The 26,747-nt window shown below is 47.4% G+C and overlaps 2 protein-coding genes across 2 annotated transcripts; both read left to right on the top strand.

Moving 5' to 3' along the window:
* Window positions 1-20,055: 20,055 nt before the first annotated feature.
* Window positions 20,056-23,460, top strand: LOC123143171 (uncharacterized). The gene is made up of 7 exons (XM_044562017.1): window positions 20,056-20,216; window positions 21,154-21,228; window positions 21,453-21,944; window positions 22,047-22,157; window positions 22,439-22,591; window positions 22,739-22,864; window positions 23,000-23,460. Exons 2-7 carry the CDS (start codon window positions 21,166-21,168, stop codon window positions 23,255-23,257), a joined length of 1,203 nt encoding a protein of 400 aa, XP_044417952.1. The 5' UTR covers window positions 20,056-20,216; window positions 21,154-21,165; the 3' UTR covers window positions 23,258-23,460.
* Window positions 23,461-25,152: 1,692 nt separating this feature from the next.
* On the top strand, window positions 25,153-25,782 carry LOC123143170 (histone H2B.3-like). The gene has a single exon (XM_044562016.1). It carries the CDS (start codon window positions 25,237-25,239, stop codon window positions 25,645-25,647), a length of 411 nt encoding a protein of 136 aa, XP_044417951.1. The 5' UTR covers window positions 25,153-25,236; the 3' UTR covers window positions 25,648-25,782.
* Window positions 25,783-26,747: the final 965 nt, after the last annotated feature.

Here is a 26,747-nt window from a genome sequence, read left to right as displayed (position 1 = left end):
TTACGCTGCTGAGTGTCCTGGTGTCCCCACGGTCCCGTGCCCTTAAACCAACTCTTTAGCTGCTGTTCATTTACTGTATCTGGTAAACAAGCAATGCCACCATTAAAGTAATCCCATATTTGAGGAATCTCATTATTGATCGTAATGCTTCTGGTAACATGAAGCATTGCTGACGTTTTAAAATTTCTACTGTCCTTGCATGATTGCCATGAACATAATTAAGATGCTTCTTTTCATTTCGTATATGTTTCATATATTCTTATTGACCAGCAACTGTTTACTTTCTATCTTTTTGTGCAGATAGGGATATCCATTTCACCTTGTTGCTATTGTGACCTTTTGGTGAACTGCACAAAACACTTTTTTCGGAATGAGTGTCTTGTGCAGTTCAACTAAAAATGTCACGTGGGCAACATCTCTCAATTTTGGTGGAACTGCACAAAATGGTGATTGGAGTTTCCAAAATCTCCGTCAAGTTCTGCTGGTAATCTCGTGCAACATTTTATTAGCCTTTGCAAGATGAGCCGTCACTGTCACCACAATGTCACTTTATTTTAGTGGAACTGCACAAAAGGATAAGAAAATTATAGTTGCACCTTACATGAGCCGGACAGCCAACCTTAATGTTCCTCAATTTTAGTGCAACTACTAAAGAAGAACCTGCCAGCTCACGAGAGCAAGTACTTCTTGCTAGCTGAATGATGCAATCTTTGCTTCATTTCAGGTGAACTGCAAAAAAAGGCGCATGAATTGAATCATGGAACTCCAGGCAGGCCTCATCCGAGTGGAGCTGCAGGTTGAGTTCAAGGAGGCCACTATTAAAGTGAAATCATGCTCTTCTTGTTTGTGCTGTGCAAACAGGAATACTCAACTACAGATGTTGTGACAGTCAAGAGCATTCGCCAAGTTCTTCGATTGTATGACATGGCTAGCCAAGATGGATTTAATCCCGATATTCACTTTATCAAAAGGCTCTAATGGGTTGGTTCTGAATCTTGCAAGCTGGGAATCAATGAGATGTGTAGGCATCTTTGTTGTACTTATTATTTGAATCTTATTTGTTGGTTCTGAATCTTGCAAGCTGGGAATCAATGAGATGTGTAGGCATCTTTGTTGTACTTATTATTTGGATCTTATTTGTTGGTTCTGAATCTTGCAAGCTGGGAAACATGGCATGATGATGCAGAGGACAACAACCATAACAAACAGTTCAAACTTGGTAGTATTATCTTTGTGAAAGTGCGACAAATGTGTTGATCGTGTGCGTCCTAAGAATAATAATTCTAATTGTTGTGCATGTTGATCCTGTGGCACTGATAGAACGAGCCAATGCATTGCTTGTTTTAAGTATAAATTTCTATTAAAGCTAATTAAATTTAAGTAAAGTGACCACTAACTCCTGTTATTACAGTACCAATACAGACTCGCTCGTGAACCGACGTGTGGCCGGAGTAGGTTTCTTAATGGAGGCGTTTGAATGCGCCGAGGGTGCATCTTCTGCCGGGCGTGCAGCGGGCGAGGGAGGGGTAGTAACTGTTGTCGTCTGTACACACTTAGTTTACTGTTGAATCCAGTTCCCCAAGAGCTGAAAAACGAACTGCTGCCGCCGCCTACACACTCGTTCACTTGAAGAGACTCCAATGGCGATCCGAGGGGTGAGCCTGCTGGATATGGACTTCAGCAAGGAGTTCCCCTTTGAGTTCGTTGTTCAGTCCTATGGCTGCACCAAGTTGAATGTGATGTACACCAACGATCCGGACTCGCTGAAGCTCTGCTTCTCTGAGTTCAAGCAGTACCTACAGGACGAGAAAGCACAAGGTTGCAGGACTAGACCTTGTGCCCATCCATTCGTCTCCTGACAGGGACCAGCGGATCGCCGTCGCCCAGGTATGTGTGCGGGACGAGGTTCTCATCTACCACTTCTGTAGGGCCATCAGAGGTTCTGGAGCATTCGCCCGTTTCATCGGCAGCGCCGACTGCACCTTCGCTACGGTGGAGAGAAGGAAGAACGCGACGATTCGACCATCTGGTGCAACAAGCTTGTCGACATCCAGAAGCAATACAAGATCATCAGCAACGGGCAGGTGAAGGACTCCGTGGTTGACCTCGCCGAGACCATCATCGACCCCTGATACGCCAACATGAAAGAAGACAACGATACCAAGGACCTGAACACGTGGGAGGTACCTCTGAATCTAGCCTACATAACCTACGCGGCCAAGGATGCATACGCATGCTACGGCATGTACAGGCAGATCTTGGACATGAGGGCGTGTCTGCTTCCCGTAACCGACGAGTACACGGATAGCCGCAGCGTCATGATCAAGCGTGCCAGGAAGGTCTAGATGTTGTACTTTATCTGTTTATAAGCACCTTTATCATCTGAGTGTTTCATGCATTAGCCTATGTGTCATAATTATCTGTTTTGTCCGAAATATTTCTTTTAAGAACCCATTAACCTGTTTGCTTTTTTAGTGGCTATTTGCTTATGTATGTAACTAGTTCACTTGTCCGTTAAAAAAATTAGTTCACTCGGCTGCCGTGCTTTGAATCTCCTTCCTCCCAACATATTCCCCTCCTCAGGTGGACCCAGCAGGTCTCGTACACAGACATATGGGACCAACCACCTATCCATTTGTATTTTCTTATTTTGTTCAATCTTTCGTCCTCTTCCTATACAGCGGCTGGCCATCATAGCCTATGGCGTTGGCCAGGCCATCCCTCCACTACCACACATTGTCCGGCGGCGGTAGCTCCACCGGCCCACCCTGCACCCGAACAACTCAACCCTCGTACTCCCCTCCGCCTGCATCTTCCCCCGCTCCGATTCATTCGGTCCGAGGTCTCGACGTTGTCCTCCGCCTTGGTGCTCTAGTCGCGGCGCCGCCATCTGTCGTTCCCAACATGGTCAGCAAAACAAGAGGAATCGGGAGACAACTGTTCGTCGAGAGGCTGACAGTCCCGGGCCCACCAGGTCCATGGCCTAGGTTTTGTTGTTTAACATGGGCAGCCCACGACATGTTTCAACATTTTTTGGATCCAGTAGGTATCAAGCGGCCTCTGGGCCTCCCAACCTAGCTTGTTTATAACATCAGCAGCCCAAATTATATTTGTTTTTTCAAGACGACGCACAGCTCAGTTCTATTTTTCTATAAGAATGCAAAACTGAACCTGTTTTCTATAAGAATGCAAAACTGAACCTATATTTATATCTTATTTTATTACACACACACACACATATATATATATATATTAGAAACAACATAAGTTTCCGTTAAACCTGTCGTTCGTCCAACCATTTTATAGACCTTCCCACTTCCTTTATTTTTCATTTTTCATTAATCCTATATCTAAATTTTCTCCCACTTTCTTTTTCGATGTAAACTGAGTTTTTTCCCAGTACTTTTCCCTAGAACCAACTCAACTGTCCCACGTCTAGCCTAAAAAATAATAATACCCCACGTACTATTAACTCATCAAATTAAAATGATATTTTATTTCGTAAGTTGAAAGTTCTTACAAAATAATAATAATAATTGCTTATATATAACTTGGCAAGTTAACTCCTAGTGATTGCGTACATAAGCTTGCAAAGATTTTACTGACCAATGCAGTAATAGACGTGCAATCATGTGTTTATGTTTTTATAACATTTCTCCGTCTAGCCCAACATGATATTTTCACCCAGCCCAGCAAGTCTGCAGATTTCGAGAAAAATGCAAACAGGCTTTAAATTCTACCATATATATAAACGGGCTGCATAGATGCTACATCATTGTTTCACCCAGCCCACCAAATGGACTGGCTGACATGTGGGCCAGTAGGTCGAAGCCTAAGAAGGCGTTGGATTTACATCCAACGGCCGGCATTCTTCTTCAATCTCTCGTCTTCTTCCCCCAGCGCTGTCGGGACCGCCTGCTCCAGCCTCCGGCGTCCAGCGGCGTTGTTTTGCGCTCCTCGGCGAACCCTACCCCGCCGATGGCAAGGCCATCCCTCCACTCTGCACCTCCTGTTATTCTCTGCCGAGTGTAGGCCCATCCCGCACCCGAACCAGTCAAGTTTCCCACTCCTCTCCGTCTGCGACTCCACTGCCGCGTCTTCCCCATCTCCGGGTCGTTCCAGTCTGGGGCCTTGCCGTCGTCTACCGCCTCGGTGCACTCGGCGCGGCGTGGTCAACATACGAGAGTCATCGGAAGAGGACTGTACTTGGAGAGCCTGACGGCTGGGACCCACGAGGTCCATGGTCGCACGCAAGGAAAGTTCCTCCTTACTACACAATGTACGTGGACTGTACGTGGGAAGGGCTTCTGTATTTCGCGAAAAAAACGTTCCCCCCCTGACAGGTCGGACCCACCAGCTATATCTTCGCACGCAAGGAAGTGCCTCCTTATTACGCACAAAAAATGAATACCCCCTGCTAGCTGGGACCTACCATAGTGGGTGGCTGACTTGTGGGCCTACTAAGTTGACGGGGACAGAGGGCTTTGTCAACTTAGTCAATCTGAACGATTCTAGCTCCAGTGACCGTACGATGTCCATCCAACGGCCATAGTGCTTCTTCAACCTCTGGTCTTCTTGCTCCAGCGGCCCAAAGCAGCGCCGGTCGTGCCGCCTGCTCCTGCCTCCCGTGGCCGGCTGTGCTGCCACGGAGGCCTCATCGCCCCCATACTACTCCCACCGCTGGCCAGGCCATCCCTCCACTCACCCACACCCCCTGTTATTCTGCGGCGACGGCAGCCTCACACCGCAGCCGAACCAGTGAACCCTCGTACTCCTCTCCGCGTGGGCATCCACTGTCGCGTCTTCCCCGGCTCCGCGTCGTCCCCTTCCTAGGCCTCGCCGTTGTCCACCGCCTTGGTGCTCTCGGTGCGGCGTGGTCAATGTGGTCAATGACCGACTTCCATCGGAAGAGTACTGTACGTGGAGAGGCTGACAGCTGGGTCCACGGCCACATCCTAGTTTTTTTGTGATTTGCCAAGTAAGTCGCTTTGTCAGGCCTGTTGGGCTGCAAATCTTTCAAGACGAGGAGAACTTCATTCGACTGGCCGAGAAAATGGCCTATCAGTAATGAGAAATGGGATGTACATTTCTAAAACACATCAAACCGGCAATTAGTCTCAAATTTCTTTTTTTCATTTCGAGATTTTAAATTGCATTGATTTTTATGCATGGACAATTTGTTGGATTTTATATTAATATACATTTATTTTTAAAATCAGTTTGAATGTGACTCGAAATTTCGGGATTAAAAATAGTTCGGACCCCACCGAAATATGCAAAATTTCGTACAATTTTTTAACCGTGGCCACAATATGGGCTGTAATGCTAACAAAAAGAATATGGGCTCCAAAAAACCTTAAGAATTAGCAAATGGGCTGTAAATTATTAGAAATAATGGCAGATGGGTTGTATGCTGTTTTCCACAGATTTGAGGCTTTCCTAAAAAAGGTTGACGCACAAGCAGTGACCGTTGGATGTCCATCCAACGGCCGTCGTGCTTCTTCACTCTCTGCTCTTCCTGCTCCAGCCGCTCAAACAAGCGCCCGCGGGACTGCCTGCTCCCTCCTCCCCGCGGCCGGCTGTGCTTCCGCGCAGGCCTCACCGCCCCACCGTACTCCCATCGCTGGCCTAGCCATCCCTCTACTCACCCACACCTGCTGTTATTCTCCGGTGACGGCAGACGAACCAGTAAACCCTCGTACAGTCGTACTCCCCTCCGCGTGGGAAACAACTGCCGAGTCTTCCCTGGCTCCGTGTCGTTCCCTTCCTAGGCCTCGCCATCGTCCACCGCCCTGGTGCTCTCGGCGCGGCCTGGTCAACGTGGTCAACGACCGACATGCATCTGAAGTGGACTGTACGTGGAGAGGCGGACAGCTGGGTCCACGGCCGCACGCAAGGAAATGCCTCCTGATTACGCGCAAAATAATGATTCCTCCACCTGACATCTGGGACCCACCGAAAGGGCCTCTGTATTTCGCAAAAAAACGTTACCGCCGCTGACAGCTCAGACCCACCAGATATATCTTCGCACGCAAGGAAGTGCCTCCTTATTACGCACCAAAAAATGAATACTCCCCCTGTTAGCTGGGACCCAGTATATTGGCAGGCTGACTTGTGGGCCTACTAAGTTGACGGGGACGGAGGGCTTTGTCAACTTAGTCAATATGCACGATTCTAGCTCCAGTGACCGTACGATGTCCATCCAACGGCCGTAGTGCTTCTTCAACCTCTGGTCTTCTTGCTCTAGCTGCCCAAACCAGCGCCGGTCGTGCCTCGTGCTCCTGCCTCCCGTGGCCGGCTGTGCTGCCGCGGAGGCCTCACCGCCCCCTACTACTCCCACCACTGGCCAGGCCATCCCTCCACTCACCCACACCCCCTGTTATTCTGCGGCGACGGAAGCCTCACACCGCAGCCGAACCAGTGAACCCTCGTACTCCTCTCCGCGCGGGCTTCCACTGCCGCGTCTTCCCCGGCTCCGCGTCGTCCCTTTCCTAGGCCTCGCCGTCGTCCACTGCCCTGGTGCTCTCGGCGCGACGTGGTCAACGTGGTCAAGGAATGGCTTCCATCGGACATGAACTGTACGTGGAGAGGCTGACAGCTGGGTCCACGGCCGCAGCAATGAAGTGCCTCCTTATTACGCGCAAAATAATTATTCCTCCACCTGACAGCGGGGACCCACCGGACGGGCCACCGTATTTCGTGAAAAAACATTTCCCCCTGACTGCTGGGACCCACCAGCTACTTTTCGCACGCAAGGAAGTGTGTCCGGGCAAAAAAAACGATTCGCCCCCTAACTGCTGGGACCCACCAGCTACATCTTCGCACGCAAGGAAGTGCCTGACAGTCGGGACCCACCTGGTCGAAGCGTACGTAGCGTTGTCATTCTGGTCGCGAACGTGTACGTACATACTGGTCGATGTAGAGGCACGCACGTGTCGTAGTAGAGGCGCGCACGTAGCATGTACATGTACGTACATCAGCCAGTGTGCAAGAAAGAAATTACGGCCCCGTACGTACATACGGGCAGGGTCTCGAATGCCTACTCGCGCATACGTACGGTCAGGGCTCGTGTACATGGCTGGGTCGGAACGGAGAAACAGCGTCGTCATCGTGTTCATGGGGAGCCAACTGGCTGGATCGAAACGGAATGCGTTGTCGTGTTCATCGGGAGGGCTTGGACGGAACATCCGATGGAAACGAGGCCTAGCATACCGCAGAACGGAGGAAACGGCCTTGTGTTCGACCGGCCACGTTCGAAACGGGACCCTGTTCATCGGGAGGGGTCTGGCGTACCGCAAAACGGAGGAAACGGACCTCCTACGGTCGAAACGGGGGTCCTGTTGATCGGGAGGGGTGTGGCGTACCGCAAAACGGACTTGTGTTGGAGCGCTACGGTCGAAACGGGGGTCCTGTTCATTGGGAGGGGTGTGGCGTACCGCAAAACGGGACTCCACGGGATACTGTTCATCTCCATCGTCGACCCCCTCCAGCCTCCACGGGCTACTGTTCATCCACCGTTGACCTCCTCCAGCCTCCACCTGCGACAGTTCATCCACGAGCTCCTGTTCATCCAGCCTCCACCACGCGCTACTCCACGGGCTCCTGTTCAACCACCCCTCCACGGGATACTGTTCATCCAGCCCTCCACCGTCTACTGTTCATCCAACCCTCCACGGGGTGGTCCTGTTCATCCAGCCCTCCACGGGGTCCTGTTCATCCAGCCCCAACCGGCTCGATCGATCGGGGTCCTATTCATCCAGAGGCAACACCATGGGGTCCTGTTCATCCACCCCACCGGGAACTGTTCATCCAACCCCCCTCCCCCCCAGCAACGCTCACTGTTCATCCAGAGGCAGCATCGATCGGCTTTAGTTAGCAGCAGTAGTGAAGGAATCGCTCGATCGGGTTCTGTCGGGGATATACCCCGCGGCGTAAACCGGCCGGAAGTATAACCCGGCCGGACTTGGCGGTTTACTTGAGACCCGGTTGAGACTTGACGATTCACTGGCGACCCGTTTGGACCTAGCGGTTTACGATTCATTGGTAATCCGGCAGGCGGGTCAGAGGAGCGACAAGACCCGGTGGCCCAACGGGCAGTTCATGAAGGCCGGTTCATACTATGGTGGGCCGGTTTACAAGGAAAGGCATAAGGAATATTTGTCTTACAAGGAGTTAAGACCTGGACTTGTATCCGGTTTGTATTAGAGATAGACTAGTCCTAATCCTAATAGGACTCCACATGTAACCCGCCCCTTCAACATTTATAAGGAGGGGCAGGGCTCCCCAAAGGGGGACAAGCAAGAAAGCAAGAAGAAACAATCTCTAGGGCTAGACACAAAGAGCCGGTTTACCGGCGACTCCCTTGTGAGAATAATGAGACCTAGCCTCAAACAGCATGTAGGGCTATTACCGGATGATGTTTCCCGGGGCCCGAAGCTGTCTAAATCCTTGTCTTGTGTGTTGATCCGCCCTGCGTCTCTCGTTCCACTCAACCCCTCTCATGCTACCGTTGGGGAACGTAGTAATTTCAAAAAAATTCTACGCACACGCAAGATCATGGTGATGCATAGTAATGAGAGGGAAGAGTGTTGTCCACGTACCCTCGTAGACCGAAAGCGGAAGCGTTAACACAACGCGGTTGATGTAGTCGTACGTCTTCACGATCCGACCGATCAAGTACCGAACGAACGGCACCTCCGAGTTCAGCACACGTTCAGCTCGATGACGTCCCTCGAACTCCGATCCAGCCGAGTGTTGAGGGAGAGTTTCGTCAGCACGACGGCGTGGTGACGATGATGATGTTCTACCGACGCAGGGCTTCGCCTAAGCTCCGCTACGATATTATCAAGGTGTAATATAGTGGAGGGGGGCACCGCACACGGCTAAAAGATCGTTGATCAATTGTGTGTCTAGAGGTGCCCCCCTGCCCCCGTATATAAAGGTGCAAGGGGGAGGCCGCCGGCCTAGGAGGTAGAGGCGCGCCAGGAGGAGTCCTACTCCTACCGGGAGTAGGACTCCCCCCTTTCCATGTTGGACTAGGAGTGGAAGGGGGAAGAGGTGGAGGGGAGGAAGGAAGGGGGGCGCCGCCCCCCTCTCCTTGTCCTATTCGGACTGGGGGGAAGGGGGCGCGGCCCTGCCCTAGCCTCCTCTCCTCTCTTCCACCTAGGCCCAATAAGGCCCATTAAGTTACCGGGGGGTTCCGGTAACCTCCCGGTACTCCGGAAAAATCCCGATTTCACCCGGAACACTTCCGATGTCCAAACATAGGCTTCCAATATATCAATCTTTATGTCTCGACCATTTCGAGACTCCTCGTCATGTCCGTGATCACATCCGGGACTCCGAACAACCTTCGGTACATCAAAACATATAAACTCATAATATAACTGTCATCGTAACGTTAAGCGTGCGGACCCTACGGGTTCGAGAACTATGTAGACATGACCGAGACACCTCTCCGGTCAATAACCAATAGCGGAACCTGGATGCTCATATTGGTTCCCACATATTCTACGAAGATCTTTATCGGTCAGACCGCATAACAACATACGTTGTTCCCTTTGTCATCGGTATGTTACTTGCCCGAGATTCGATCGTCGGTATCTCGATACCTAGTTCAATCTCGTTACCGGCAAGTCTCTTTACTCGTTCCGTAATACATCATCCCGCAACTAACTCATTAGTTACAATGCTTGCAAGGCTTATAGTGATGTGCATTACCGAGTGGGCCCAGAGATACCTCTCCGACAATCGGAGTGACAAATCCTAATCTCGAAATACGCCAACCCAACAAGTACCTTTGGAGACACCTGTAGAGCACCTTTATAATCACCCAGTTACGTTGTGACGTTTGGTAGCACACAAAGTGTTCCTCCGGTAAACGGGAGTTGCATAATCTCATAGTCATAGGAACATGTATAAGTCATGAAGAAAGCAATAGCAACATACTAAACGATCGAGTGCTAAGCTAACGGAATGGGTCAAGTCAATCACGTCATTCTCCTAATGAGGTGATCCCGTTAATCAAATGACAACTCATGTCTATGGCTAGGAAACATAACCATCTTTGATTAACGAGCTAGTCAAGTAGAGGCATACTAGTGACACTCTGTTTGTCTATGTATTCACACATGTATTATGTTTCCGGTTAATACAATTCTAGCATGAATAATAAACATTTATCATGATATAAGGAAATAAATAATACTTTATTATTGCCTCTAGGGCATATTTCCTTCAGTCTCCCACTTGCACTAGAGTCAATAATCTAGATTACACAGTAATGATTCTTACACCCATGGAGTCTTGGTGCTGATCATGTTTTGCTCGTGGAAGAGGCTTAGTCAACGGGTCTGCAACATTCAGATCCGTATGTATCTTGCAAATTTCTATGTCTCCCACCTGGACTAAATCCCGGATGGAATTGAAGCGTCTTTTGATGTGCTTGGTTCTCTTGTGAAATCTGGATTCCTTTGCTAAGGCAATTGCACCAGTATTGTCACAAAAGATTTTCATTGGTCCCGATGCACTAGGTATGACACCTAGATCGGATATGAACTCCTTCATCCAGACTCCTTCATTTGCTGCTTCCGAAGCAGCTATGTACTCCGCTTCACACGTAGATCCCGCCACGACACTTTGCTTAGAACTGCACCAACTGACAGCTCCACCGTTCAATGTAAATACGTATCCGGTTTGCGATTTAGAATCGTCCGGATCAGTGTCAAAGCTTGCATCAACGTAACCATTTACGATGAGCTCTTTGTCACCTCCATAAACGAGAAACATATCCTTAGTCCTTTTCAGGTATTTCAGGATGTTCTTGACCGCTGTCCAGTGATCCACTCCTGGATTACTTTGGTACCTCCCTGCTAAACTTATAGCAAGGCACACATCAGGTCTGGTACACAGCATTGCATACATGATAGAGCCTATGGCTGAAGCATAGGGAACATCTTTCATCTTCTCTCTATCTTCTGCAGTGGTCGGGCATTGAGTCTTACTCAATCTCACACCTTGTAGTACAGGCAAGAACCCTTTCTTTGCTTGATCCATTTTGAACTTCTTCAAAACTTTGTCAAGGTATGTGCTTTGTGAAAGTCCAATTAAGCGTCTTGATCTATCTCTATAGATCTTGATGCCTAATATATATGCAGCTTCACCGAGGTCTTTCATTGAAAAACTCTTATTCAAGTATCCCTTTATGCTATCCAGAAATTCTATATCATTTCCAATCAGCAATATGTCATCCACATATAATATCAGAAATGCTACTGAGCTCCCACTCACTTTCTTGTAAATACAGGCTTCTCCAAAAGTCTGTATAAAACCAAATGCTTTGATCACACTATCAAAGCGTTTATTCCAACTCCGAGAGGCTTGCACCAGTCCATAAATGGATCGCTGGAGCTTGCACACTTTGTTAGCTCCCTTTGGATCGACAAAACCTTCCGGTTGCATCATATACAACTCTTCTTCCAGAAATCCATTCAGGAATGCAGTTTTGACATCCATTTGCCAAATTTCATAATCATAAAATGCGGCAATTGCTAACATGATTCGGACAGACTTAAGCATCGCTACGGGTGAGAAGGTCTCATCGTAGTCAATCCCTTGAACTTGTCGAAAACCTTTCGCAACAAGTCGAGCTTTATAGACAGTAACATTACCGTCAGCGTCAGTCTTCTTCTTGAAGATCCATTTATTTTCAATGGCTTGCCGACCATCGGGCAAGTCAACCAAAGTCCATACTTTGTTCTCATACATGGATCCCATCTCGGATTTCATGGCTTCAAGCCATTTTGCGGAATCTGGGCTCACCATCGCTTCTTCATAGTTCGTAGGTTCGTCATGGTCTAGTAACATAACCTCCAGAACAGGATTACCGTACCACTCTGGTGCGGATCTTAATCTGGTTGACCTACGAGGTTCAGTAATAACTTGATCTGAAGTTTCATGATCATTATCATTAACTTCCCCACTAATTGGTGTAGGTGTCGCAGAAACTGGTTTCTGTGATGATCTACTTTCCAATAAGGGAGCAGGTACAGTTACCTCATCAAGTTCTACTTTCCTCCCACTCACTTCTTTCGAGAGAAACTCCTTCTCTAGAAAGGATCCATTCTTAGCAACGAATGTCTTGCCTTCGGATCTGTGATAGAAGGTGTACCCAACAGTCTCCTTTGGGTATCCTATGAAGACACATTTCTCCGATTTAGGTTCGAGCTTATCAGGTTGAAGTTTCTTCACATAAGCATCGCAACCCCAAACTTTAAGATACGACAACTTTGGTTTCTTGCCAAACCATAGTTCATAAGGTGTCGTTTCAACGGATTTTGATGGTGCCCTATTTAGAGTGAATGCAGCCGTCTCTAAAGCATAACCCCAAAACGACAGCGGTAAATCAGTAAGAGACATCATAGATCGCACCATATCTAGTAAAGTACGATTACGACGTTCGGACACACCATTACGCTGTGGTGTTCCGGGTGGCGTGAGTTGCGAAACTATTCCGCATTGTTTCAAATGAAGACCAAACTCATAACTCAAATATTCTCCTCCACGATCAGATCGTAGAAATTTTATTTTCTTGTTACGATGATTTTCAACTTCACTCTGAAATTCTTTGAACTTTTCAAATGTTTCAGACTTATGTTTCATTAAGTAGATATACCCATATCTGCTCAAATCATCTGTGAAGGTGAGAAAATAACGATATCCGCCACGAGCCTCAATATTCATCGGACCACATACATCTGTATGTATGATTTCCAATAAATCTGTTGCTCTCTCCATAGTTCCGGAGAACGGTGTTTTAGTCATCTTGCCCATGAGGCACGGTTCGCAAGTACCAAGTGATTCATAATCAAGTGATTCCAAAAGTCCATCAGTATGGAGTTTCTTCATGCGCTTTACACCGATATGACCTAAACGGCAGTGCCACAAATAAGTTGCACTGTCATTATCAACTCTGCATCTTTTGGCTTCGACATTATGAATATGTGTGTCACTACTATCGAGATTCATTAAAAATAGACCACTCTTCAAGGGTGCATGACCATAAAAGATATTATTCATATAAATAGAACAACCATTATTCTCTGATTTAAATGAATAACCGTCTCGCATTAAACAAGATCCAGATATAATGTTCATGCTCAACGCTGGCACCAAATAACAATTATTTAGGTCTAAAACTAATCCCGAAGGTAGATGTAGAGGTAGCGTGCCGACCGCGATCACATCGACTTTGGAACCATTTCCCACGCGCATCGTCACCTCGTCCTTAGCCAATCTTCGCTTAATCCGTAGCCCCTGTTTCGAGTTGCAAATATTAGCAACAGAACCAGTATCAAATACCCAGGTGCTACTGCGAGCATTAGTAAGGTACACATCAATAACATGTATATCACATATACCTTTGTTAACCTTGCCATCCTTCTTATCCGCCAAATACTTGGGGCAGTTCCGCTTCCAGTGACCAGTCTGCTTGCAGTAGAAGCACTCAGTTTCAGGCTTAGGTCCAGACTTGGGTTTCTTCTCCTGAACAGCAACTTGCTTGCTGTTCTTCTTGAAGTTCCCCTTCTTCTTCCCTTTGCCCTTTTTCTTGAAACTAGTGGTCTTACTGACCATCAACACTTGATGCTCCTTTTTGATTTCTACCTCCGCTGCCTTTAGCATTGCGAAGAGCTCGGGAATTGTCTTATTCATCCCTTGCATGTTATAGTTCATCACGAAGCTCTTGTAGCTTGGTGGCAGTGATTGAAGAATTCTGTCAATGACGCTATCATCCGGAAGATTAACTCCCAGTTGAATCAAGTGATTATTATACCCAGACATTTTGAGTATATGCTCACTGACAGAACTATTCTCTTCCATCTTGCAGCTGTAGAACTTATTGGAGACTTCATATCTCTCAATCCGGGCATTTGCTTGAAATATTAACTTCAACTCCTGGAACATCTCATATGCTCCATGACGTTCAAAACGTCGTTGAAGACCCGGTTCTAAGCCGTAAAGCATGGCACACTGAACTATCGAGTAGTCATCAGCTTTGCTCTGCCAGACGTTCATAACTTCTGGTGTTGCTCTTGCAGGAGGCCTGGCACCTAGCGGTGCTTCCAGGACGTAATTCTTCTGTGCAGCAATGAGGATAATCCTCAAGTTACGGACCCAGTCCGTGTAATTGCTACCATCATCTTTCAACTTTGCTTTCTCAAGGAACGCATTAAAATTCAACGGAACAACAGCACGGGCCATTTATCTACAATTAACATAGACAAGCAAGATACTATCAGGTACTAAGTTCATGATAAATTTAAGTTCAATTAATCATATTACTTAAGAACTCCCACTTAGATAGACATCCCTCTAATCATCTAAGTGATTACGTGATCCAAATCAACTAAACCATGTCCGATCATCACGTGAGATGGAGTAGTTTCAATGGTGAACATCACTATGTTGATCATATCTACTATATGATTCACGCTCGACCTTTCGGTCTCCGTGTTCCGAGGCCATATCTGCATATGCTAGGCTCGTCAAGTTTAACCTGAGTATTCCGCGTGTGCAACTGTTTTGCACCCGTTGTATTTGAACGTAGAGCCTATCACACCCGATCATCACGTGGTGTCTCAGCACGAAGAACTTTCGCAACGGTGCATACTCAGGGAGAACACTTTTATCTTGAAATTTTAGTGAGAGATCATCTTATAATGCTACCGTCAATCAAAGCAAGATAAGATGCATAAAAGATAAACATCACATGCAATCAATATCAGTGATATGATATGGCCATCATCATCTTGTGCTTGTGATCTCCATCTCCGAAGCACCGTCATGATCACCATCGTCACCGGCTCGACACCTTGATCTCCATCGTAGCATCGTTGTCGTCTCGCCAACTATTGCTTTTACGACTATCGCTACCGCTTAGTGATAAAGTAAAACAATTACATGGCGATTGCATTGCATACAATAAAGCGACAACCATATGGCTCCTGCCAGTTGCCGATAACTCGGTTACAAAACATGATCATCTCATACAATAAAATATAGCATCATGTCTTGACCATATCACATCACAACATGCCCTGCAAAAACAAGTTAGACGTCCTCTACTTTGTTGTTGCAAGTTTTACGTGGCTGCTACGGGCTTAGCAAGAACCGTTCTTACCTACGCATCAAAACCACAACGATAGTTTGTCAAGTTGGTGCTGTTTTAACCTTCGCAAGGACCGGGCGTAGCCACACTCGGTTCAACTAAAGTGAGAGAGACAGACACCCGCCAGTCACCTTTAAGCAACGAGTGCTCGCAACGGTGAAACCAGTCTCGCGTAAGCGTACGCGTAATGTCGGTCCGGGCCGCTTCATCTCACAATACCGCTGAACCAAAGTATGACATGCTGGTAAGCAGTATGACTTATATCGCCCACAACTCACTTGTGTTCTACTCGTGCATAACATCAACGCATAAAACCAGGCTCGGATGCCACTGTTGGGGAACGTAGTAATTTCAAAAAAATTCTACGCACACGCAAGATCATGGTGATGCATAGCAACGAGAGGGGAGAGTGTTGTCCACGTACCCTCGTAGACCGAAAGCGGAAGCGTTAACACAACGCGGTTGATGTAGTCGTACGTCTTCACGATCCGACCGATCAAGTACCGAACGCACGGCACCTCCGAGTTCAGCACACGTTCAGCTCGATGACGTCCCTCGAACTCCGATCCAGCCGAGTGTTGAGGGAGAGTTTCGTCAGCACGACGGCGTGGTGACGATGATGATGTTCTACCGACGCAGGGCTTCGCCTAAGCTCCGCTACGATATTATCGAGGTGTAATATGGTGGAGGGGGGCACCGCACACGGCTAAAAGATCGTTGATCAATTGTGTGTCTAGAGGTGCCCCCTGCCCCCGTATATAAAGGTGCAAGGGGGAGGCCGCCGGCCTAGGAGGTAGAGGCGCGCCAGGAGGAGTCCTACTCCTACCGGGAGTAGGACTCCCCCCCTTTCCATGTTGGACTAGGAGTGGAAGGGGGAAGAGGTGGAGGGGAGGAAGGAAGGGGGGGCGCCGCCCCCCTCTCCTTGTCCTATTCGGACTGGGGGGAAGGGGGCGCGGCCCTGCCCTAGCCTCCTCTCCTCTCTTCCACCTAGGCCCAATAAGGCCCATTAAGTTACCGGGGGGTTCCGGTAACCTCCCGGTACTCCGGAAAAATCCCGATTTCACCCGGAACACTTCCGATGTCCAAACATAGGCTTCCAATATATCAATCTTTATGTCTCGACCATTTCGAGACTCCTCGTCATGTCCGTGATCACATCCGGGACTCCGAACAACCTTCGGTACATCAAAACATATAAACTCATAATATAACTGTCATCGTAACGTTAAGCGTGCGGACCCTACGGGTTCGAGAACTATGTAGACATGACCGAGACACCTCTCCGGTCAATAACCAATAGCGGAACCTGGATGCTCATATTGGTTCCCACATATTCTACGAAGATCTTTATCGGTCAGACCGCATAACAACATACGTTGTTCCCTTTGTCATCGGTATGTTACTTGCCCGAGATTCGATCGTCGGTATCTCGATACCTAGTTCAATCTCGTTACCGGCAAGTCTCTTTACTCGTTCCGTAATACATCATCCCGCAACTAACTCATTAGTTACAATGCTTGCAAGGCTTATAGTGATGTGCATTACCGAGTGGGCCCAGAGATACCTCTCCGACAATCGGAGTGACAAATCCTAATCTCGAAATACGCCAACCCAACAAGTACCTTTGGAGACACCTGTAGAGCACCTTTATAATCACCCAGTTACGTTGTGACGTTTGGTAGCACACAAAGTGTTCCTCCGGTAAACGGGAGTTGCATAATCTCATAGTCATAGGAACATGTATAAGTCATGAAGAAAGCAATAGCAACATACTAAACGATCGAGTGCTAAGCTAACGGAATGGGTCAAGTCAATCACGTCATTCTCCTAATGAGGTGATCCCATTAATCAAATGACAACTCATGTCTATGGCTAGGAAACATAACCATCTTTGATTAACGAGCTAGTCAGGTAGAGGCATACTAGTGACACTCTGTTTGTCTATGTAATCACACATGTATTATGTTTTCGGTTAATACAATTCTAGCATGAATAATAAACATTTATCATGATATAAGGAAATAAATAATGCTTTATTATTGCCTCTAGGGCATATTTCTTTCAGCTACCACATAGATGCGTTGGCCTCGCGACTAAGTCCTGACACTAAGGACATCTACCGTGACAAAACCACGACAGGTTCAGTTAACAGCCATCGATCGATCACTCGGGTTCAGTAACGCGTAGCCTGCAGTGCAATCACTCGGGTTCAGTTAGAGCCCAACGCCTCGCACCCACGCGCGTGCGTGTACGAGAGAAACGTGCATCGCTTGGCCCCGACCACCCACCGTAACCGGGAACACCCCGATATTTCCCTCGCCCTTACTTCTACCATGGTTTTTTCCATCATGGACGGCCCAAAGAATGTCATGCAGCTGTGTCTCCGGCCCGCCCAGGACGAAAAGCCCATTTTCTGTCATGATTTTTTGTCACAGAAGTAGGAGCCCACCACATCTATGATGATACCGGGTTTTGTCACAATTATCGTCATAGAAGTGTCATAAGTATGACAAAAAAAAATTCATTCGGCCCAAAATGTCACGGATGTGTCTTTTTTTGTAGTGCTTGGACGTCCATATCGATCCCTATGATTACACGAATGACATTAAAGTGAACCTTTGGTTATTATGTGATGTTCCCTGTGCTTTGTGATACCTTACAAAACCCGAGATGCATCGCTATCCTCCTGAGTCATACACATGCTCATTATATCGTTGCCCTCGTTACCGGCTTTGTTCTTCTTTCTCGTTGAAGTGTTTCAGCATCCCCATGACGTAGTCACCTGTGTCTTGCCAGACAATGATTGATGTCATCACACTGGGAGGGCCCTAAGAATATCTTTCCATCTCCGGAGGAGCAAATCCCACTCTCGAGCTATGTGGTCCTTTGTCAAACTTTCTGATGAACCTATACGTTGTTGTTATGATCACCGTGTTACAGATGATGTTTGAGCAACCCCAAAGTTCACCGTACGGTAGGAAGTGACTACGATACTCTCATGGTTTGAGGAACTGACATGCATGTTAACACTTTGTATTATAACAATTGATTTCAGACGATATTATCTAAAAGTATAAGTGTATAATAAACAAATTTGGGTCGATTCAATATAATCATTTTTCTAATGTCATAATCTCAATGTTGTCTTAGGACTGTCATTACACTTAACGATATCCTATGATTCAGAAAACATGATCATCAACAACACTTGAGTCAGTCTTAGATGCATGACTAGGAACCTATTCTTTACTATTTATCATTCCACGCGTGCATATGAGTTTTCCACTGAATCACATATTCCAGGACCATAACAGTTATAACATGATATAAACTCTTAGTTATGAAAATGAAAATATAATGATACAATATTATTGCCTCTAGGGCATATTTCCAATAATAGAATTACCCCAAAGACACTTGAAGCTCTTGTTTTCCTACAAGATTGGATAAGGGCCATGGGTAAAGCCATACGACACAAGTTTTTTCTGTGTTTCTTATTAATACTTCAAGTTTACAAATTCATGAATCTTTTTTTTGAAGCTAATACTCAGCGTAGCTTGGCTTCAATTCATGACATTATAATGGACTTACAATGTATTTGGCATGTCTTTGTATTGTTTTTACTTTAATCTTTCTCCACCTAAGATCATAATTCAATTTTTGATCGATAATCAAATTTAATTCCAGCCATCACTGTCATTAAATCTATGTGAGATCACTATTAGAACATATTTGTGTTGTTTGTTCATATTTGACAATTGAAATTAATGAATAGATATGAAAAGTGATGGAGCAAGAATCGTTAGATCCCTCGGCAGGGTGCCTGGCGTGGTCGGAAGTACCGGGACAGAGCCCGCACGCACAAGTTACCCAGGTTCGGGCCTCTGGAGAGTAATACCCTACATCCTAGTTCTTCCTATTATTCATGGTGGGAGGGTACCTCGTGCGAGGGAGTACAATTGATAAGATTGCTACCGAGGGTTGTTTGGTTTAGGAATAGATGGGGCCTCTAGCCTCCCCTTATATACACGGTGGAGGCTAGGGTTTACGGAATGAGAGATTCGGTCTAGGCCGCCTCCACTCTTAACTTGGGAGGCAAGACGATCGTAAGGTGGTTACCTCCTCCTTCGGGTTCCTTCGGTTACTGGGCCTTATGGGCCCCTTGGTAGGCGCCCTAGCGAGCTCCTCTTGGTGAGCCACCCTCGGTGTATGGCACTGTCACAAAGTGGGTGTTATTTTTGTTTTTTTTCACGTGTAGTTGTCTCTTCGAGCATCATGGTCATGCAAGCATCTACTGGACACAATATGATTCTGAGTGCCGCCAAGTTGATGTCTAATAACCCATGTGTTGCAAATTTTTGAGTGCAAACATTTGTGTACCTTGCTACTAAGAATATTCATATGTTCATAAATATATTATTCTATTGATGTGTATTGAATTAGTCTTGTAACATTTCCTTGTAAATACATATAATGAGGATTGATGCTTGTTGGAGCAATTGATGTCAACCTCCAGCAGACGATGAAGCAAAGAGATGCCGGCTTTCTCTATAATCTACTGGATGTGAAAAGATAGCTATGTGGAACCTGTAATCTTTTGATCTTGTCTATGAATCTGTTGGATTGTCTAACAATCACCATTTTTTTAGGTCTTTAGCTTGATGCTCTTTGAGACCTGTAATCTTTCGATCTCATCATTTTACTAGATGTGGAAAGATTAGATATGTGGAATGATTGGATTTTTGTTATTTTACTGTACTGTGTAGACAGAGTTGTAAGTGCACTGATTTTTAGGTCAGACTATATCCAACCGGTCAGTGAGGCCTCAAATTTCTGATGAAATGGGCTGACCCATGGCCTGATATATTGACCTTGGGCCACGGGGCAGGTCCAAGGCCTTGGCCTTTTTATTTTTTGCCTGAGCGGCGCTGCGTGTCGTCTTCCTCCATTTCCCTTCCTCAACTGCATCGGGGCTCACCGGATTGCGAGGAAGAGCGGAGGCGGCGACCCCTTCCAGATCCGCTCCGACGCCGGCGTGCAGGCTACTCCAGTGAGTCCACTTGACGCAGTGTACCTCGCGCAGTTTTTTTTTTCTCTCTCGCGGGACGGTGGTTGGGCGGGGACGCAATCGGCGGTTTGCAGAGAGGAACTAAATCCGTCGGGCGACAGCGGGGAACGACGCGAGATGTGGCCGCCGGTGGGAAGATTAGTCCTTCCTCTCCACGGCCTGTCCACCCCGACCTCCTGCCTCGCCTGGTCCATAGAGGCCGCCGCCAGCGCGCCGCGGTGGCCGGCGGTGAGCAGAGTCTGAAACTCGTGTTCAAAAGTTCCTCGTCTCCCAGAGTATGGTCTGAAACTCTGAATAAGTTGAATCCGTGGAATTGATTTTCAAGCATGATGTTCCACGATCTAGTGGCATACAGCTTAAATTGAACTGCGAGCTTTTTTGTTGATTGTAGGGATGCTGCTGCTGCTGCTGCTGTGTTTTATTTTCTTTTTCTGTTGATTGATGAACTGGATGTAGTCAGAGCCCCAGTGTTCCTTTCTTTTGTCGATTTTTCTAGAGATGCTGCTGCTGCCGCTTTCTTTTATGTTTTATCCCAAGTGACGATGAACTAGATGATCTCCTACGATAGTTTCCACATTACCATATGGGCGGTTCCCACATATTTACAGGGGTGGTTGCCACATTTACTAGCGGCGCAATCGCCTTGTATGCTGGCGCTTCTTTGCATAGAGTAGTTGACATATATGCAGTTACCACATTTACTCATTAGTGCAGTCGCCATATATGGCTGGTACTTTTTGCATAAACCAGTAGTCTGTGTTGTGCATCCATGCAAGCTCATTGAGATAAGCCGCTGAAGGCGCTGATTTTCTTTATCTTCACTTATATGTGCAAAACTATAGCGCGTAGCAGGGATGTTTTAGCCAGTGGCCCTCTATCACGGCGTTTTTTCTTACTCTCCATGTTTTAAAATGAGCAGAGTTTTTTGAAAATGCCAAGGAGGAAGAAGAGCCGGCTGGATCCAGTTGCAGGCGGCAGGCAGATAGCCAATAAGGTTCGTGTTTTTTTACTAATTTACTGCCCTTTGTTATCACATTGCCAACATCATGTTCTTCACGTGGTCAAATATCCATAGCTTTTTTTTTTGCATAGCTAATTTTTTTGTATCAATTGTGGCACACATAACCCTTTTTACCACATTTTTTCATATCAATTGTCGCTTTTTTCCAGTAGTACTTGCCAAAATCATACTGCATAGTTACCAATTTTTTTGCTCAGGCTCAGGTTGATGGAACTGAGCAGACATCGCCACACGCCATTTGTAAGCTCTATGAGCACATCAACGAAGGTCAATGCGTTGCTGTCAGAGCCATGGGGACTGGACCGTTCCTGGACATCAAGTGTGCATACTTACACAACACCGTCGTGACATGGTTCACAAGGTTGTACCACTCAGGAAGGAGAGGGTTTGTCGTGCCAGGACATGGGTTCATTCCACTGACCGAGGAGTCTGTACATCAGATTTTGGGCATCCCTCATGGAGACATTGAGGTCAAGTATGAAGCCGACTATGATATGGAACAGGAGTTCGCAGCTACTTTGTTTCCGGGCGATGGCAGCAGGCCAAACATCACGACAGTTGCTACTGCAATCATCAACCATAGCGAGGCTGATGATAGATTCAAGAAGTTGTGGCTTATTTACACTGTCTCAACTCTGTTGGCCCCTACGACCGATGCACGGGTCAGCAACAAGTGCTACCCCATGCTGGTAACACACTCTTCCATGAGATTTCATATAGCAGCAGCACCTCTTTTGTTTGTTTTTCTCTTGCTTGCTTTGACACTTCTTTTTCCTTTTTGTTTTGAGAAGGCGGATATCAACCGGGCAGACAGGTTGAACTTGTGCAAATTTGTCGTGGACCAGCTCCACGAGCACCTCTCAAATGGGAAGTACACAAATGGGTGCTTACTTTACTGCATGGTGAGTGACACCCCATCCAAAATTTTCTTGGTTTTTCAAAGCAAACATACAGGTATACTTACTAGGCAACTATTTTTTAAGCATGTTTCTGGGTTTTTTAATCTGGCAGCTACAAGTATTTGCTTTTCTTAGGCAACCACATAAGTATAATATCAGGCAACTATGTGCTCCTCCATCTTGCCCAATCTGTGTTTATTAGCCATTTTGGTGTTCCGCGTATTTTGCATGTCCCACTCTCTTATTATATCTCGTTTTTTCTGTCTGTTAATCTTGTACCACAGCTAAGGTACCTCGATGCTTTGGATTGTGATGGCATGGAGCTTGAGTTAACTAACACACCATATAGAGTAAACGCATGGTCCAAGACCCAGGTTGATATTGTCGCTGAGCTGGACATGTTAGAGCATGATCCACCCTGTTTTGGCAAATTTCAGGTTCTTTTCACCACCTCCTCCCTCTTTTTTTCCCACACAGCATTACTGACAATAGGTTCATTTTAGAATAGTACTTCCAGAGAATCAACCTCTCTCATGGAGGATCAACCTTTTTTTGATCTCTTTTTTTCAAACATGTACATGCAGCTAAAGGAAGAATTCAGAGAGGAGGCTGCTAGTGGATCGGGCACAAGCACATTGGGTCTGTTCGGAGGCCCTGGTGGCTTCGAAACCTGGATGAAGCAAAACACCCACCCAAGTTGCTCTGAAAATGTAAAAACAAGAATCCTTTTTTCTTTTTCTTTGACAAGGATGAGTTGATGTGCCATCTACCCTATCACCTTTTCTCACACCCAAACCTCACCCTAAATTGCTCTGATAATGCTTTTTACTGTTTTTTTTCTGCAGGACAAGCTTAAAATACAGGGGATCATCCACAAGTTTGCATCAGGGTTGGAGACCCTCCTTGGTGATCTCGTACAGGGGATGACAGCCCCAACAGCAAGTAATTCAACCAAAAGTAGGAGGGGCAGGCGCAACGAAATAGAAGAAAATGATGATACATTGTTTGAAGATTCATCATCATCAGAATCTGACGGTGACGCAGATGGGGACGATGATACGTCGTTTGCGTCGTCATCAGGATCCCTAGTGCTAACAGAATGAAACATTTTCTGGTTTACTTTGTACTGGTTGCTAAATTTATTTTTATATTTTTCTCGCTACAGATCTATGCTAGTGATTGATAACAATACTGGAGCATTTTCAGACTTTGTTTATCAACACAGGATTACAATAATCGTCATTTAACATTGCTGTTCATTTGGGGCATTATAATACCTAATGTTTGGTCGGAGTTATTTTCTCAACGTGTCTTTGTCTGTCACTCATATGTAATCGGGCCATTAGCCTATAGAGTTTCTAGATGCTGTCAGGCAGTTATGGGTCGTCGTTTCTATGATCCTAGATTCCACATTCACGCTACCTCGTATGAGATTTTAACTGCAGAGTGAAAATTGATTAGATTACTGAAATATATAAAACAACGACCAATCATCATACAGCTCGACACAACAACACATACACTCAAGGCGCTCGACACCACAACGCACACACTCAAGTCATGATACATGGGCGATAAGAATAGGTACACAGAAGAGCCGTGTATGATGAACCAGGAGCTCTAGGACGGCGCCTTCAAGAAGAAAACAACACCTAAATGCCGCCACCGCCCGATCCAGCGATCGGGGTTTCCTCAGAGGGAGAAGAAGAAGACTCGCGGCGACGCCTTCAAGAAGAAAACAACACCTAAATGCTGCCACCGCCCGATCCAGCGATCGGGGTTTCCTCAGAGGGAGAAGAAGAAGAGTTGCGGCGACGCCTTTAAGAAGGGGACGACACCATAGGCGCCACTGCCGTCGACCTGGCATAGCCAGAATGGGTTTTCTCCCCGGCACCACGCCATCATTTTCAAACGGGGTATACCAAGCCATTGTTTGCCACACCACGACCGCCGCACACGAACCACCATGTCGCCCGCACGACCATGGCAACCAGACCACACCTAACCCCGAGCTCCGCCCACAAGCAACGCGGCTACCACCACGAAGGCCGCCGCCCCGGAGTCCAAGACCCCGACACCACCCCACCTGAGGCGCAAAACTACGACGACCAAAGAGACTAGCGTAAAGGACCCTCATTTCCCACCCATGGGCAGCCCCAAGAACCCCCCCCCCCCACATGTCGTCCAGATCTGGCTGCCACTGCCCCGCGCTACCGCTCCCGGATAATGGACGAACTCACCAGTGGCACACCACCAATCGAAGGGACGCAACGATGATTCCTTGGCCCTCTTGGCAAGGGAATCGTCCTCAATAGTGGACGATGATTGGGAGAGGACCAATCCTCCGGCGAAGACAGCATAAGCGCAACGAGGAAAGGAGACAGAAGCCGAAACGGTCCGCTTGCTGACGAGCCGACGCCGAAGAAGCCAACTGTCACCGCAAACGGAACTGCCAAACTACCATGTAGCGGCGCGTTGTAGGAAGGCCACCACACACTGGACCTCACCTTGCCATCCGCCCCACGGTTAGAGCAGCAACCACGCCAAGCTGTTGCCCCAACCCGCGCCACCTGCCGGCCACAACAACAACAGGGACTCCCAGATCCGCCAGCAGCACGCCCCCGGGACCCCGGAGCCCCATGAACAGGCCCGAGTGCCTGACGCCGCCGAACAGAAGGAGACGAAATGGGTCATCGTGTCGGAGTTGGCCTTAGTCCAACATATTATGTATTAAAAAAGTGTAAATAACCAAATATACCTTTTTTACGGGAATAGCCAAATACAGTATACCTTAGTAGGTGGCTGGTGATAAATGCCCAACAGATTTTGGCCAGGTCACCGATCCGCGCCAAAACGAACCCTGTCCGTCCATCTCAAACACCAGCGAACGGCTGGAACTACTCCGAGGCATCGATCCGGAGCACCAGCCCATCCACCAATCACAGCTCATCTCCTTCCTCCTTCCACCTTCCTATTTAACGATCTCTCCGCCTCCTCACATCACAGCATCTGCACACTCCGCCTCCCGCCTCTTGCAGCCTAACCCCACCTCTCGAGTCTCGACACCCTCGAATCAGCGTCCATGGCACCCAAGGCGGAGAAGAAGCCGGTGGCCACGGAGAAGGCTCCAGCGGGGAAGAAGCCCAAGGCAGAGAAGCGGCCGCCGGCGTCCAAGGAGGGCGGCGAGAAGAAGGGCAAGAAGAAGTCCAAGAAGAGCGTGGAGACGTACAAGATCTACATCTTCAAGGTGCTCAAGCAGGTGCACCCGGACATCGGCATCTCCTCCAAGGCCATGTCCATCATGAACTCCTTCATCAACGACATCTTCGAGAAGCTCGCCGGCGAGTCCGCCAAGCTCGCCCGCTACAACAAGAAGCCCACCATCACCTCCCGGGAGATCCAGACCTCCGTCCGCCTCGTCCTCCCCGGCGAGCTCGCCAAGCACGCCGTCTCCGAGGGCACCAAGGCCGTCACCAAGTTCACCTCAGCCTAGGCTTCATCGGACGAATGGATGGTCGCATTCTGTATGTAGCTAGCTGCCAGTTTGTGTTCTGAAGATGTTATCTCGTGAGAATCAAATTGTATCGCCTGTCGGTCTGAAGAAATAGTAATGTTCCTTTCAGTGTAACTTTCTGCCTTCGTCTGATTCTTGAGTCCTGCAGATACAACCTCTGAAGTTGTAGAGAGATTGCTTTTGTTCTAACTATAATTCTACAAGAACTGTCCTTTGTGTTGCGTTCCAGGCAGCTAGGCTTTGAATCTTTGACCAGGAGGCGTTGCTTCCACGATTGACCTGCAGATTTTGTGTTCTCTGTTCCACAATGTGATCGAGACGTGACGGTTGCATATGCACAATGGAGAGGCTGAATAGCACTGACGCGTAGGCACCTGTAGAAGAAATTGTGTCAAGATGGGTGATAATTTTGGTGATGTTTATGCAAATTTGCTGAGCAAGCTCCATCTGATGCAAAGGGAGTTTTGGTGAGTGCAGTTGATGAATCATCCCGGGTCAGGCGAGAATGAACACTGTAAATGCTACTCCTATTACTTACCATCATGCAAAGAGTATCAGTTCAGAGCATAGTGAAGTAGCACTAAAACGATCAGCAATGCCGTTACTCTTAAACTAATGTTGATCTCTTCTGTGGATCCACAAACAAAATGCAGACAGACAATTGTACCTGAGAGGGAGATCAGAGAACGTACACACTTGTTTTAGAATATAACTCAGAGCAACTTCAACAAAGGTGCATCGATTTGACCCCCAAAAAAAAGGTGCATGGAGTACCCGTTTAGAAGAAGTTTGGGCAAAAATGGTCTCGAACAGATTCCGTAAACATGGAATAAAGTTAGAGGATTATGTAAATTTGACATGAATTTCCCTCTAGTCCAGGGGAAGTATTACATCCCGTAATATTTTGGCCAACTAAAACTTCAGGCCACCTCGCCGCTGCAACGCTGGGCAGTTGCGCCGCCGCGGCCCCGCTGCGGTGTGGGCTCCTGCCGCGCCGCCCCGCTCCGACCACCCCTGCCCCCCCCCATCGCCGCCACTGCTGCTTCGCCCACTACCCTTCGTCGGGGCTCCACCGTAGT

This window comes from Triticum aestivum, chromosome 6D (genome assembly GCF_018294505.1).
Source record: "Triticum aestivum cultivar Chinese Spring chromosome 6D, IWGSC CS RefSeq v2.1, whole genome shotgun sequence".
Lineage (NCBI taxonomy): Eukaryota > Viridiplantae > Streptophyta > Magnoliopsida > Poales > Poaceae > Triticum > Triticum aestivum.
This window is presented reverse-complemented; position numbering and strand designations above follow the sequence as displayed.

Excerpts from the sequence above, each read along its gene's own strand:
- LOC123143170 (XM_044562016.1), top strand. The coding sequence starts at position 25,237 with ATGGCACCCAAGGCGGAGAAGAAGCCGGTGGCCACGGAGAAGGCTCCA.
- LOC123143171 (XM_044562017.1), top strand. The coding sequence starts at position 21,166 with ATGCCAAGGAGGAAGAAGAGCCGGCTGGATCCAGTTGCAGGCGGCAGG. Across the intron at positions 21,229-21,452 it reads GCAGGCAGATAGCCAATAAG|GCTCAGGTTGATGGAACTGA; the intron begins GTTCGTGTTTTT and ends TTTTTTGCTCAG. Across the intron at positions 22,158-22,438 it reads GGTGCTTACTTTACTGCATG|CTAAGGTACCTCGATGCTTT; the intron begins GTGAGTGACACC and ends CTTGTACCACAG.